At 41.3% G+C, this 16,016-nt stretch overlaps 1 protein-coding gene across 25 annotated transcripts in view; it reads right to left on the reverse strand.

Moving 5' to 3' along the window:
- The window catches only part of tcf3b (transcription factor 3b), a 35,776-nt gene extending 20,185 nt beyond the window's left edge, over positions 1–15,591 (reverse strand). For 7 of the 25 annotated variants that reach the window (XM_078168668.1, XM_078168675.1, XM_033621618.2 and 4 more), the window contains exons 1-7: positions 15,032–15,588; positions 12,021–12,117; positions 9,860–9,932; positions 3,237–3,310; positions 2,538–2,610; positions 1,985–2,025; positions 1,623–1,755 (exon numbers count right to left, since the gene is read on the reverse strand). In XM_078168668.1, coding sequence (XP_078024794.1) covers positions 1,623–1,755; positions 1,985–2,025; positions 2,538–2,610; positions 3,237–3,310; positions 9,860–9,932; positions 12,021–12,095 — 469 coding nt within the window. In that variant the 5' untranslated portion in view covers positions 12,096–12,117; positions 15,032–15,588. Of the gene's footprint in view, positions 1–1,622; positions 1,756–1,984; positions 2,026–2,537; positions 2,611–3,236; positions 3,311–9,859; positions 9,933–12,020; positions 12,118–15,031 lie in introns of all 25 variants that reach the window. The other 18 variants (XM_078168677.1, XM_078168676.1, XM_078168679.1 and 15 more) reach the window with 5 other exon arrangements.
- Positions 15,592–16,016: the final 425 nt, after the last annotated feature.

Raw genomic sequence — 16,016 nt, forward strand, 5'->3', positions numbered from 1 at the left:
TTACTTGTAGGGCTGAAACACTTTGTCGCTAGATCAGTTAGTCGATTGTTAAATAATTAATTTGTTACTGATTAGTCATTAAAGCTAATTCTTAAGCAAAAATCGCAAAATATTTACACTTTTCAGCCTCTTCTATGTTTCATGTTTTATATTTTCTGGTTTTCTTAGCCATCAACATTAATATCATTCAATTTTGGGCCGCTGGTCAGACAAAAGAAGCAATTTAAACGCTGAGTCTTCAAAAGGGGGTCTGCAGAGTTACTGACAGGGGGGACAAAAAATTATTGTTTGGTAGTTTAATTTTGGCTTTAATTCAAGTTTTTGTTTTGCTTATATTAAAATAAGTCTGAAATAAACATCATCATGAATCCATCATGTTATCAGCAAAGATAAATTGGCCTATTCCTAAAAAATGTTTTGCTTACATGCTGTTAACGTCCTTATCTGTTGCCAGGCAGCCAACTCTGCATGATAATATATGCAATATCTATTTTATTAAGAGCATAGCTATTACTCTGTCGCATTGCTTGTGTGTTAGTGTACATGACCATATCTATGTTTACTTTCCTATTGCTGCTCTGCATGTCTGAATGTAATGCTAATCTGCGTGTTGCTTGCACGTCTGTTTGTGCTAACATGGTGTTTGTTGTGGTTGCATTATTGTTTTGTACTGATGCTCTGCTGTTGCTTGTTGCTTCACATGGCTTCTGTTCTACCTTGACACTTTCTGCTTGCTGTAGTTAATGCTGTCTTTATGTCTATATGCTGTCTTTGTCTTGTGAATTTTATCCTTTTATTGCTTTCATCTTGCCAAAATGACTGCAGTTGAGTATTAGCCAGCTGGCAAACACTGGCACATTTACAGAAATGTTGATTAATGTGCATTGTCCTTATAAATTAAATGATAATAGAATAAAGACAACTTTTACAATAGGCTCACCATTACCTGTAAATCTTTGTGCAATCATGTTAGCTAGCTAATGCTAAATCACTGTGCAACACCTGTCTGTAACAGCAAGGCAAACTAGTCAGCTAACAGTTACGTAAGATTGAAACATGTTGGCCAATTAGCTGCATTATTATTTTGAGTGTACGGACATTCATGTGAACCACAATGGATCTTTTTGTAGCTTTTAATGCAAGACTTCGAAATGCTGTCCACCTCAGAAACAAACATGATGTATTAATATATGAATCTGCCAATAGTTATCGTATGCAGCAGATAAAGGTATGTTTATACATGGCAATTTAGGCTGCCCTACACATTACTGTAGGCCCAGTTCAATATGCAACTCAGTTTTATATAGTAAATGTAGTAGGGAGTCCCTGCTCCGTCTCTTTGAGGTAAGTGGTTCTGAATCACGCTGAAGACCCCTGATTTAAACAATGTGAAGGCATCACCTTGGACTGTGGGAAACTGTGATGGAATATTTTACTATTTTCTGACATATTATAGACCAATAATCTAGAAAATGATCAGCAGATGACTCAAAAATGAGCTATTAGGTGCAGCCCCAGTTAACTAATCAAAAAAGAAAGAAAAGAAACCCTTCAGGGGGAATGATGTAAAATAAAAACAAAGACAGAAACAAGAAGAAATGTGTCCTGTCTAGTTATTTTACCTATGCCTCCATCAGGCGGCCTTCTCCTGGGGTTGTTGGTGTACGATGGGTAAAACTGGGAGCCTGATTTCAGGCCAGAGGGGGACATGGCATCTGGGCTGGGCATCGCTATGTCGCTAGGAAGAAAACCAGGCTAGGAGAAAAGAGCAAGACATGGAAACAAGGTTTTACTAATAATACTTTCAGGGGCGTGGGATAGCACAAACAGCTTCTCTTCTAGGAAATGAAGACGGTTAATTCAAAGTGTTTAGCATGAAAAGAGAAGTGAGAAAACAAGGCTTCCTTTCCATGACACATTACATGAATGTAGTTCTCACACACATACAACCTTACAGGAAGATGTAAGGAAGACGCCAACATACCTGGCTTCCAAAGGGAGGGTACGGTGGCCTCTCATTTTTACCTGCAAGATAAAAGTGAAGATTGTTTAAGCGTCAGTGCGAGTGAAACCACGAGCACATTAAGAGGCAATGGTGTGTGCTAAAACAAATGAAAAGTAGGCTTTTCTAAAGTACAAAAAGTCCAGGGATGCCCTCCCCTTTTTCAGTACGCTCAGCTGCATAAAGCCGCCTGCCAGACAAAACCCTAGGGAAGGTTTCTGCTTCAGTGCCCTAACATCCCCAACACTCAACGAATGAACACAGGCACACACACATGCACATACATGCATGTAGACACATACACATCCTGCCACCCAGAAAACAAAGTACGCACAACAGTCGAATCGGCCATTATCAACGTGATTATTTTAAAGCTGGAGTGTGACGAGGCAACACGTCCTCCGTCACTGAGAGGTAAATTTATGCGCTCATTCTGCTAAAGTGCTAAAAAGGAATTCATCAAGGATTTTTTTTTTTTTTACCACACCAGAGTCACTTGTTAAAAGTAATTAAGAGAGCTAAAAAAAGAACATACCTGCAACCCCTGAACTGATGAATGGAGAGGACAAGCCTTCATGCTCGCTGTAGTGGGATCCTTCGCCATAGCCCTGTAGGAACAAAGGTACAAAAACAACATGAGCAACCTTTAAAAAAAAATGTAAATAATATGCATTCGCTAAAAGACCTAAATCGTCACCACCCTTGTTAACACACACCTATATGGCTTAGTGGTTACCCTCCCTCTGCTTTTCTGTCTAACTAACAGGATCCATGCCAAACAAATCTGCATCAGCTCGGGGGATTCAAACCGACTTTCTTAATTATCAACTTGTGGTAATCAAAGCCTGCTGCATCTATTTCACCCCCTGTTCCTTGTATTTACACAGAGTTGTGCCAAGACAGTTACAGCGGATGTGAAGCTGCAATTACCGGTGGGCTTCCACAGAGGTTCTGGGCTACCAGAGAGCTTGCCAATGCCGGATCCCGAGCCAAGGTTATTAGGTAGAAAGTACAACTACCACTTCAAATCAAACATGGCACACGGCATGAAGAAGCGCTAAGCTGTTGTGGTGGTGGCGGGGGGAGAGGGTGTGTGTGTGTTCAGCTATGGCAGAGTGATTAACTGAACGTGTGCGAGTGTGCAACAATATCATGGCATCTGGTGTTAATGCTTAGATCTCCAAACTTAAAATCGCATGCGACTTAAGAGTGCAAGTGTGTGTTTAGATCTTACCCGTCCTTGGCTGAAAGAGGGGCTGTTCTGTTCTGCTGAGCCCCAAGACCCAGAGCCGCTGCGCTCGTCTATTGCTGCAAGAGGACAGACATTTTGTTCAGACTGACAGGTAGGGACACCAGCAGGTTAGGGATGCAGGAATCAAAAAGCAGGTTGGACTAACGCTGTGGAGGATGTTAGCAATCCCCTAATGACAGTATATAATTATTATCCTAGGTGTCACAGCAGATATGTAGAAATGCCCTGATGTTGGAGTCATATCAAGGGAACCTGTCACCACATCCTACTCTAAACATTCAATGTCCTTAAGTGGCCACAATGGGCTTGCAAGCGCCAGGAGAGAGCATCACTATTGATCAAAGGCACCGCTGTCACATTCAAGATGCAATGCAATGTTAAACTATTTCTGGGGAAAAAAATGCTGCTCAGTGTACCCATCAGTGTTTATTATGGTCACTAAATAGCAGAAAATTAACCATTCACATGCCTAATGTCATCCAAGAGGATAACATGTCATATAAACCACATCTAAATTCCACTCAATCACACTGACACACACAAACACCTAAAATAACACAAAACAAAATGCCCAAACAGGGACCTCAATGTTTTAGGTAAAGAAAGAACCGGTGTGTGGCACAAAGGAAAAACACAGCCAAAAGACTGGTGGAGCAGAAAACTCCAAAATACCCCCATCATCCCCTTCTCCCTGTCTTATGCACTAATGCTATCCAGGCTCTCTGGAGACACAAGCCTTAATTGCATGCTGATTTGCATAATTGTGCATATTAATGCGGTTTCCTTATGAATATTCATATTTCGTCTTTGATTTTTGCCTAATTAAAAAAATGTGTGTGAGAAAGCAAAAGAGAGAGCGAGCGGGTGGAAGGAGAAAGCAAGGGGACGAGAGGGAGAGAGCGAGGGGAGGAACGAGAGGGAAGGCAGAGTGAGAGGGGTCTGGGCGAGATCAGCAGCCTGGCTGACGAGTGAGAATGAGTGATGAGACTAACAGAGCGGTGCAAGCACCTACACACGCTGCGACAGCCGTGATCTATGGAGCTGATGCCAGTGGCATGGAGAATCAGGCAAGCAGGGAGGAGAGGGGACCTCAAAAGATCAGCCTCGCTCACTGTCAGATCGGCCCCGCTGAAAGGCCACAGCACTAATAAAGCGCTGCACCACCGTCAACCATGTCCAATGGCACAGGACGCTGGTGACGGGCTCGCTGCTAAATAAAGATGACAGACTTTGTATGAAGACTTTTCAGCCAAAGCGTGGTGCCAGCAGAAGTAATACCAAATTAGTGAGATAAAAATCCACTTTAGAGGAGAGATATCAACAATGAGCTACTTTCAGTCTCGCATCCTTACTCAAACACCTATCTGCGTCCCAGCCTCTCCAGCTTCATCCACATTGCTGGGAAACCACAAAGTATGTTCACATGTACTACATACAGGTAACCCACAAAATTACACGCCGTCACTGTCGACAATAACCAGCACTGAGTGGCCCTTCCAAGCCAACAAAGAGAGTTAAGAGAGTAACTTCATAATCTTCACAGCTATTTTCAATACCCCACTCATTTGCCTATGAAGCCTCCATTTGGCCAGCGGGGGTGCAGAGGATAGAGCGAAAGCACGGCTGTGCAGCAGAAGTCTGACAACATTGTTTCACACTTACTGGAGTAATTAACTCTGAGGCAATTAAAACAAGGTGGAGAGCTGCTGAGGTGACACTGACGCTCAGCCAGCCTAGGAGAGCCCCACTATGCCAGGAGAGAGACCTTTCTATTGTTGTTAATCTCATGTCATGTGTAATATCGACGACCAAAATGATAAAATAATGCAAATAAAGCTCTCGTCAAGCTTCAAAAGAAAAAAACAACTGGGGTAAAACGCTACGCCGACCACTACATTTGAGTATTTATGTCCATGTGGCTCTTGTACAGGCAAGCACGCAGGTTTTAATTGTTTAAAACAAGCTATGTTTTGTACCACATTAACTAGGTCAGAGATGTACTCCTACATCAATTATTTTGGCTAATAAAATATTTTTAGTACTTTGTTTTAAACCAACCCTTCGCCTGTGACCTAAAAAAATGAGCACTTTAAGAGTCTGCGTTCTCAATGAAATTTAAAGGACAAACACAGATCTGCCCAATCTGGGCTTTATTTCATCCTTATTTCATCACTTACTTCACTCATGAGCTTTTTATTTCTGCGGTTGCCTCGTGGTGCTGCTATCCAACACACACTGGAGAAAAACAAAGCCCTCACCCTGCAGTTCTTTCAGCTACTGTAGATGCCTTCTAAATAGCTGCAATTGATTATGATGACATACAATAGTCAATGTGATGCTTATGTAGCAGTGCTAATACGGCGCCTTATGTGCTGTGACAGCCCACAGTTTTCTGTGTCTACACCATAGTGGTAGAAACAGAGAGGCTTTCTATGGTTTGACATGGATAATGATATAAATGATCGCATTCGTAAAGCAAAACAATGAAAGCTATCATTATCATACCGTGGGTTACAAATAATAGCAGATGCGTTAAAAGGTTTATTTTCTGTGCTGACATTTCCACATTTTTGTGGCCAATTGTGACAAAGAAAAATATACAAAATTGGCTATTAACACTAGAGATGCTGCAATACCATTTTTGTTCTTCCTGATACCGATTCAGACACCGGAACTTGCATGTCGGCCAATGTCGAGTACCGATCCAAGGCCACAGTGTAAAAAAATGTAACCACTCTATACTACTTACCCTGCAGGGATGTGAAATAATTGCCATCGTTGTCATATGGCATGGCTCAGGCTACACCCTTCGGAAAACATGTACAAATACATGAAGAGAATGAATGCCATAGAATTTACCCAACTGCTGAGGTTTCTCTAACAGCTAACGTTAAACCAAAGGAATACTTCGCACATCTGTAGGTGCGTAAAAGAGGGACGAGAAGAATAAAACTTGTAGAAAAAACTCTCGCAAACTAACTTGCAAAAATTATGATTTTAATGCTGCAACATTTCAGAAACATTGCAGCATTAATATAATTATTTTTGCAAGTTAGTTTGCAGGAGTCTTTTCTAAAGGCTAACGTTGCCACCCCTCAACTGGGATTAATCTTTCCTTACTGCTCTGCATCAGTTATTGCCGATGGCCACCTTTGGGAATGCAATTTACAGTTGGAAAAAAGGTAACAAATCCCAATATGTTATCGCAATACTCACAATATCACAAAATGTTTAAAATCATGAATAAGAAACATGAAGAACACCTAAAATGAGTTCAGGTTTTTTGTGCATTGCAATGTTGTAGAGCAGCTTTTTAATTGATTACAATCACGATTATATTGTGTTGTGATCAAAGTATCGTGATAATATCGTATCATGAGGCATCTGTGTAGACTCTGGTTTTACTACTACTACTTTTAAGGTTTATTAATGAATTACGTGGTTTTCAAACTAGTGTACAGACTCATGTACTCGCCAATACCCAAGCAAATTTTGGCAGTATCGCAGCCATTTCCAATGCTGGTACTGGTAATGGAACAACTCTAATACCACTAAATGTTAATGTTAATGAGCCTTCTAAGGATGACATCTGAAATTATTTGGAAACAGAATTCAGAGTACTTTGAGCACTGATGCTCAAGTTAACTGACAAGTCTGAAATCAAAATCTATACCATCTTCAAACAATGGTCAATTAACTGCATAAAACTCAAAAGAGAAGTAAGTGATGAGCACTTGAACAGTAAATTGAAATCATGATCACACTGGGAAAATGAATTTAGGACTCAAAATACCCAGACTTATCTTCTAATTAGACATGCACATAGGAAATTTAAAAGGCACAGGGCTGGCATGAAAACAACAGGTTCTCTGGACGTATATCACATCCTCACAGACTTTGGCATGGTGAGTGTGAATGTACTTCCAGTGAAAGTCACATGGCAAGACAAATACTGACTCACAACCAGAACCCAGAAAAATATTTATTTTCTGAGCCACAAAGCCTTCTCGCGGCTGCAGGCTCTGAAAACATCTAATTTAGTTGAAGAAGGAAGCCACTCTCCTTTGAGATTTCCTCTTTTTGAGGGCTTAAGATTTTCCAACTACAGCCCACCAATGCACAGTCAAATACTGCAGGCGTGCGCAGGTATACAACCCAGAGTGCACGAGTCAGACATACGGCAGGTAAGCTCACCACCAAGCGAGACCACATGTGTAAATTCACAATGTTGTTTGTTGTGATCTAAGGGAAGCGAGCCTGTCGCGTCCCGTGTATTTGTGTGTGTGAAGGGGGTTGGAGACGTTGCCAGCAGCTGCAGAGGTGACAGAGGGGACGCCTGCCTGAAGGCTTGTGGGCTTGGCCAGCTCCCACCACACACCGTCACACTCTGCCTCCCCTACTTCTCAAACATCCCACACTTCTTGCCAATCCTCTCCTCTTTCCTCTGCCCTCCACTCTACCCGACACACCCTTCCCCACACACACACACGAACTCTGGCTACTGAGGAAGGGAGAAGGACGCCTAATGCAATTAGCACCCCTCTGAGCACTTTTGTGTTGATGAATAGAGGTGGTCTGGTGGGCCACTAGGCTGCTCGCTGCCGTTCCCGCGCTGCTGGGTCCCTGAATATACAAGCCGCCTAAGTGACGTCATAGATAGACATTGTTCTTTAATGGTCATCATTTCTATAATAAATAGGCTTCCTGGCCCGTAGCCATATTGGTTTTTGGAATAATAAGCAATCTTTGGGAGTTTCAAAAGATGGTCCTGTCAACAGATGCATCCTTACATCTAAAAAAAAAATCATGTGCACACAATTTTAGGCTTCTAGTTTTCGTCCTCATACAGACAGAGTGTATTTTATATTAGAACAGGAACAATTAAAGGATTAGCTGCTGACTACTAAATTACTCACCAACTAATTTGATTATCGGTTAATCGGTTTGAGTACTTTTTCCAGGAGAAAATTCTCTGATTTCAGCTTCTAAACTAGGAATATTTTTTGGTGTCTTTACTCCTCTGTAACAGTGAATTGAATATCTTCAGGTTGTGGACAAAACAAGCCATTTGATAACATCATCTTGGGCTTTAGGAAATGCTGATCAACATTTTTCACAATTTTCAGCTGTTTTTTAAACCAAACAACTAAACAATTAATTGAGAAAATGATCAACAGACTCATTGGCAATGAAAATACATACTAATACACACTATGTAAGATATAACATGACACAGATCTACGAGAAACTCCTGGTCCTTAATTTGCAGTTCTTAACATTTTGACTCCCAAGTGCTACTAGAGGGTACCTGCAGATCTCCCCAAGTTAAATGGGACAGCTTCAAGTATTGCATTAAAATAGGTGTCAATGACCGAGGGCCACACTTTGGGACACGAGGAGGGGGGAAGGAATTAACTCCTCACTGCTTAGTAATTGCCTGCTGTAATAGAAACAAACAGAATCCTGCCTTGCACAGGCTGATCCCTCTATTCAACAAGCTCTCTCTTCCACTCTGGCCACTCGCTGCATGCTGGGACAGTTTAAGAGGCTGCGAGCGAGGGGTGAGGGACATTGTCTCGGACTCAAGCCATTTCCTGCAGATCAGTGGGGGTAAGGGCCCTGTGCCGTGTTGGGGGAGGAGTGTTTTACACTTCAGGGTGGGGGAGTCGTTTCAAGTCCATAAGCCCCCTTTTTTGCCTTTGTTCCTCGGTGGCCAAGTTCTCACTCTGGGGAGCACTGGGGAGTGTGACTCGATTTCACACACCAGGTTGGAAGGGTGACAGAGGAACCAAAGTAACACAACTTACTAATAACATTCAGGAAGAGAGAAAAGCCCACTCAAAGGCTTCAGGTGCTTGAGGGGGCTGAGGGGGTTAACTCAGCTACTCTGCACTTTAAAATAGTGAAACAAAGACTTAAGAAATGAAAGATGACCTTTTAAACAGATGTGAAAATAAAACTTAAAAAGATATTAATAAATCTGCACAGCCTCAATCATTCACAAGGACTGAAGCCTAAATGGATCATTTTTCTATCAAGATAAGGATCAAGGGAAAACCACATAAACAAGCACAGGGCACTCTTGAACACTGATAAATCCAATTTCTTCTAAAAATGTACTCAGATAGATGCATAAACAAATAAATGCACAACAATTCCCCACTTTTAGAAAATTGTTCTAATAATATCTCTATTATCAACGAAGTCCTAGGATTAACCCAGACGTTGTTTGTGGACATTTGTGTGGCTGGTTGAGTTTTTCAAATGTTGTAAAGCTTAATAAAAGTCACATCTATTGTATCTGCTGAGGCGGTGATCTCAAAACTGGGGCAAATAAAACCAAAACTGTCTGCACGCTTGACACCAAACGAGTTATGTGTGAAAGTACTTTTTGTGATTTAGGTGAGTTGACCTTTTTCTTTTCATTTAATGTGACTGCTACAGATCAAAGATTTAACAGTCTTAGTATATTGTTGCTGTGCAAAAACGCACATGCAGCCATAAGACCGTCAGTTAGAATCACAAGTGTATTTACATCAACAAAACAAAGCAAAAATTGAAATTAACAGTCCAGTGATGCAGCGTTAACTGCTTTGAAAGCTTACCTGATCCACCAAACTGAGTGCTGGCGAGTGTCATTGTCCTGTTCTTCCCGTTTGCTACTGGAGGCGCGAACATCTACAAGACAAAAGAGGAAAGATACCGTAAACCAACAAAGCAAAGGACGACACACTTCACACATTTAATTTCCACTAATAAATGACATCACATACACATGTCGTTCAGTCCTTGAGTGTTTTTTTTTTCTTGCAGGTATTTCAGTTTAAGGTCAGACTAAGAGTGAGACATAAACTATTTAGAAACACAACTACACCAGACAAGAAGACTTCTAGCATAACAGTAAAACAACATGATAAAAACTATCACATGCTTTATGTCTATATGTGCAAAATACCACATTCTCTCTTTCTTATATCAAAAGTTAGGTTATTCCCCAAGAAAATAAACAGCAATTCAAAACCCTTCGGACATAGTTTCATGTAAAGTCGATTCTGCTGCGTCAACTTTATCTTTCAGAAACACCCCAACGGGTCTGTGGGTTTTGTCACAGAGCTACTTTGGGCTTTACCATGAGGCTATGGTGTGGTCGAAATATCTGCTGTGTGGCATCTTTCAGTGACGTGCAACAACTCTAGTGTAAAAACCAAACCTTTTAGTAAGTAAGACACGAAAACACAATCTGCCACAACCCCATGTAATTGCTCCGTTTTCCTTTCTTTTTCTTCTTGTTGTTTTAACAGGATAAGCTTACATGATCCGACAACCGATTTGGACACCATCTTTGTTTCCGTTACATTCGGTCGCAGATATCTCAAACACGTTTTTTCTTTAGTCCACGTCCAATCTAGCATGCATTACCATGACTAGCCAGCGAATAAACAAAGAGGAGGAAATTTGTTTGTTCAGTTTTTGACAGTTTCTCACCCAATTATCAATGTCATATTTAAACGGAACATCTGCTGATACAAATTGGCAGCGGATCAATCTGAGCTTCTCTAACACAGACCCAACTGTCTAATGAGAACCTCCCGCAAACCCCCTTTCACAACAAGGAGTGTTTTTCTTTCATGGGGTAAGGTTTCCTTTAAATACCGATGGCGTGGCAGAGAATGGGATGTTAACACAGCAGCTGACTGACTTATGCAAGTCAATATAATGAAGCTCCACCAACAAAATTCATGCACACGCTTTTTTTTTATCGTGAAAAAATAAAGCTAGTCCTGTTGTTCGCCAGTGTTACACTTCATAAAATGTCAATGACTCCTGCAACGATAAACACTTCAGTATTAATCAACTGTACTTTGTCAAAAGAAATCTCATGGGACATTAAGTCTGTTGACAAATATTCACTAGGAGCCTCAGTTTTGAATTACCTGTAGTGCCCCCATATATAATAATTACCCAGAGCCTGGATATTTAGCCTCGCCAGCTATTCAATTTATTTAGGAAGAAAAAGTAACACAGCTCCATTGGGCCTGTGAGATGTTTATGTCAGCGTAAAGCTCAACAAAGGCTTCACAACAAAACGAAACACAGGTAAATAAAAGCTGAACAGAATACCTCTATCCACTTTGTAGATAATGTCTGGAGGATAGCACTGAAAGCATCTCTGTGAAAAATGTCTTCTAAAAATATGACAAAAAGAAACACAGAAGCTGTCTGCTCAACCCAATTCATATAAAAACAATACTTCCCCCTCAGATTGTGTTAACAAGACAAACAGGGGTGAAATTGTTTCTTGCAGTCGCTCCTGATTCTCTGTTTACATTTTATAGTGGATACCAGCTCATTGTAGTAAGGCTCCACTTCCTCGTCTCTGCATCACCTACATAATTGAATAACCTATATTTAAAACCTGAATTCATTTTCACCAGTCACCCTTAGGTACAGCGGTACTACTTGCCATGTTTTGATGTAATCAGCACTACCTTTGCATGCCAAGAATGAAGGATGGAAATATCTTGGGCTGACACAAACTATTCTTAAAAAAGATTTTCATTTTTTTGTTGCATATTTTGAGAATTTAAGCTTCCCGCTGACTCCCCTGGCTCGCCCCCTTTCCCCACTTCTCTCATTCAGACCTCCAGCTCTCCTCTGCTCATCCCCACCCAGACCTGTATCGCACTCTCTTTAGCTCTTTCTCCCAATGCCACCCACCTACCACTGCCACCCAGAACCACCCAGACTGCTCTCCCGCTCTCTTACCGCGCTGAAATCCAGAAGGTCGCTGAGTTCCTTGTCAGTTCCCACTGCAGCCATTCTTTGCTGCTGTTCGTTCATACCCTTCAGTCTCTAATAAACCCTATGAGAGAAATTTGCAGATACAGGGTTTTAATGGCACTAGCAAGCACAAAGAGAATTTACATTTAGCTATTTAGAAAAAAACAGAGGGTGATGGTAATGAATGATTCAATCTACTCTATCTGTGCTATATCACAACCCTAGAGATGATTCATATTGGCAAGGTGTTAGTCTCCCATAAGATAGCAATGCAAGTCAGCATTTTTATAAATAATAAAACAACTTTCTTATTGCAAACGCATCAGAATTTGTGTTTGGGATTCAGAACTCCATCATAACACTAAAATATATGTATCCAGGTGAAAGCAAAGATCTTTTTCATCGGGAAGTTACATTAAAATAATCATCTATTGAGTCTCAGCTGGCCAAAACACACAGCTCAAATTACTACTTCACTCACTGCGGACCGATGAGGGAAAACAGACAACATTAGGCTACTTAACACTACACACTTTAGCTGTGTCTACTTAAAAATGCTAATTTCAGTCAGACGCTGCCTTCCCATCAGTAGCAGTAGGAGAGACACTGCCATGAAATGATGAATACTCTGCCCTTAGTCAAATCACTACCAAGTGATGACTTAAAAAATTGTCTTTCATTTTACGCAACCCTGGCAAATAACACAGCCATATGTCGATCATTGCGACATAAAAGAGAATGTAATACATTTACAATTACAGACATAATTGGGACTATTGTTAGCCCAAGGAAATAGGGGTGAAAGGCAGAGCTAATGACTGTATGCAAACACGTCATTACCAAATTACCATATGTCAACTCAGAAAGAACCTTGTCAAATGACACAGTGAGCATGAATACTTGATTTACCCAGTGTTTTGCATTCCAACGCAAGCCTGAGGCCGCTCTCTGATGCTTGAGCGGCGGTTTTGTGAGCCTCACAGGGAACTAGTGGTAAGGGGAGCGAGTGGAGGAATAGAGGCACTTGGACACCAACAGGTGGTGTGCTTTTACAGCCTCCTTTGTAATACTGCACTAACATAAATTGATGCAATCAAATAACTAAATAAAGATGGGTGTTTTGGAGGAAATGCAAGTTGTAAAATGTAAACAAAGGAAGCTCTAGATATTAAAAATATGTGTCCAGAAATAATAAGGAACCACTTGAAAGCAAAACAAAAGTATTAAATATCATAAATATATTTCTGCATGTATGAATATAACACAAGTCACCTCAGGGGAGACAAACAGTGCAGTCCAAGTCTAGTGAACTCAGGCGAGCAGAACTAATTTAACCTTGAGACAAGGGAAGGAAGTGAACGCACACACACACGTACACACACAACACATCGCCCCAAGTGTAAATAGGCTAGGAACATGGATGTCATTGCTTTTCCCAAACTTTTGGATAAGATGGCCAATCAAGGACAAAATAGGTCACACACACACACACACACACACCACTGAAATAAACTTGCAAATATTATTTAACCACTGGGATAAATGGGAGTGGAGCACACGGAGGGGGCTTAATGTAACAAAATGGCATCTTCAGCTACTGCTGGATCAATATTTGAAGCAAGCAGATTAGGGGTCTTTGTCACCCCACACAAGGCAGGGAAGGCAGGTCACTCTCCACAAAAGAGCCTGCACCTCCGGGTGGTACAAACCACTGAGCTTAACAGATGCTTTACACCAGAAACTTATTGTGACATTTAAATTCAGGATACGACTTAAATGCATGTGGCTGCCTCTGATTTTGGCTTATAAACATAATAATAAAGGGCCAAATCAAGTACATTTTACCTGCTTTACAAACATGTTATAACTGTTGTTAATATTGAAACAATGCTGCTTAAAAGCACATTTCCCTGCGCATAGGTTGTGAATATTTCTGCATGGCAAATGTGAACATAAAAGCAAAATAACTCACTAATAACATGCTATTACTTCTGAGACAACAAGGGCCGCCGTGCTGAACAGAAAAGCATATTCAACTGTTGATTCAAATGCTCCTAAAGAAACGGATGTGAATGTCCTGCGCCAGAGACACATTATTATAAATAACAACCACTTTGAGTCAAATAGTTTACAACAATGACAGTAAACATCCAGGGGCACCACAGGATGTAGGGCTGCACATTATTTGATCATCTCCGCTAGGCCACATCCAGGGCCAAGCTGACAACTAACCCATTCACCATTTATTTTGAAGCACGTTGACATCATCTTCAACACTAACAAATCACCCAAGTTGTTTAGTAACTGCTAGAGAAAACAAATTATGTGTAAATAAAAAGCAGTGCAGCAGGTCGTGACCCTGGAGGATAGGAGCTGCAAACTTCATACAACAAATAGTGAGCTCTTTCTTTCACATATTAGGGTTCAAGTCGTGCATTATGAGGGAGTTCAGTGCAGGAGACGGTGGGGGTGGGAGCATGAGGAATTTCCTGCCAAATGTGCAATAAAATAAAGTCTAGCTGGTGGCCAGACACTTCCATAAAGGAATGTTTAAAGGGCAACCAAAAGGGGGTTTTATGGAAAGTTTGTTTACGGCTCGTGTGGAAAATACATGTAGGCCCACCATAGCACAAAGTTTAGCTAAAATGCTCACAACGTTTACATTTCATATTAACACATTGTGGCTACAGCTAGCGGCGGACACACACACGGTATGGAAGAAGAAAAACAAAATGAGGCTTGTTAGGCAGGACTTAACGTTAGTGGGGTCTTTTTGCAGAACAAAGGAGTAATTTCCTCCTCTCCGTGGTCGATGCGGAGACCATCACACACTTGGCTCGCCACCTCAAACCAGACAAAAAACTTACATCCCCCCGCTTTAACCACACATTCCCGAAAACTTTTCGAAAATTGCAGGCGTCTAAATAGGTGTCAGTGAAGCCCCATCGAATTCATGCAACTTCCCCGAAACATGAAGTGAAAGAAGGTGTTTTTACCTCTCCTCTCCAAGTGTCTGATATCCAACAGTAAAAAGAAAAGCGGAGACTCGCTAGGGGAAAAACATAAAACTTCAAGAGAATTTCGACCTCAGTGCATGAAACGCATTGGAGCACCGTAGATGTCTTCCTTTTGTCCCGGTAAGCCTGCTTTTCACACTTGCGCCCACGTGTTTGCCTCAATGTTACAAGTCTGAGTGCAAACAAATCTATTATAGTAACTAATCTCGCGTCTTCCTTTTTTGTTGTTACAACTGAGATGATTTCATTCTTCTCGTAGACATCTTCACCACCTCCGTCCACATTGTCAGACGCAACAACGTATCCCTCCGCACAAAAGTGAGGGCCTCAATGCCAGCGGTGTCCGATTTCAAACGCCTTTGAGAGACGGGGTGTTTTTACGGAGAAAAAAAATACAGCTTTAACGTCTTCCGACGGCCAAAGCGACGAAAACGTCTAATGCCGAAGCTCAGTTGTGTGTACTCTATCCGCAATCCTCAAAATGCAAGAGCGCTACGAGCACTAGGTCGTCCAGCGGAAGGCTATCGTAAGAAAGTTACCTGCGATTACACAGCAGCAGCTTGACGAGATGGCACGATAAATGCGAAAGAGCTGAGCCAATGGGGGAGCGTGTGCGCTTGAGTGGCGGCAACGGCAGCCAACGAGAGGCCGGGATTCCAAGTTGGACCCACCTTCTTCTTGACGCTCACTTTCCCTGTGTGCTCAGGGAAGCTGGCTGAGGGGGGCTCTAACATGCCCGCTGACATCATTTTATTACTTGGGTTGGTGGGCCCGCTTTCTGTTTTTTTTAAAAACAAAACAAAACAAAACAACCAAAGCTCAAAATGATTATTATTTTTTTATCATAATAACAACAGCAGTTGTTAAATAAATTATAATTTATTTAACAGATATAACAGCATTTTTTATTTATTTAATTTATTTATTTAACAGCAGTATAATAAATGCTGTTTAATGTAAAACT

The sequence above is a fragment of the Epinephelus lanceolatus genome, chromosome 6, assembly GCF_041903045.1.
Source record: "Epinephelus lanceolatus isolate andai-2023 chromosome 6, ASM4190304v1, whole genome shotgun sequence".
NCBI classification, from domain to species: Eukaryota; Metazoa; Chordata; class Actinopteri; order Perciformes; family Serranidae; genus Epinephelus; species Epinephelus lanceolatus.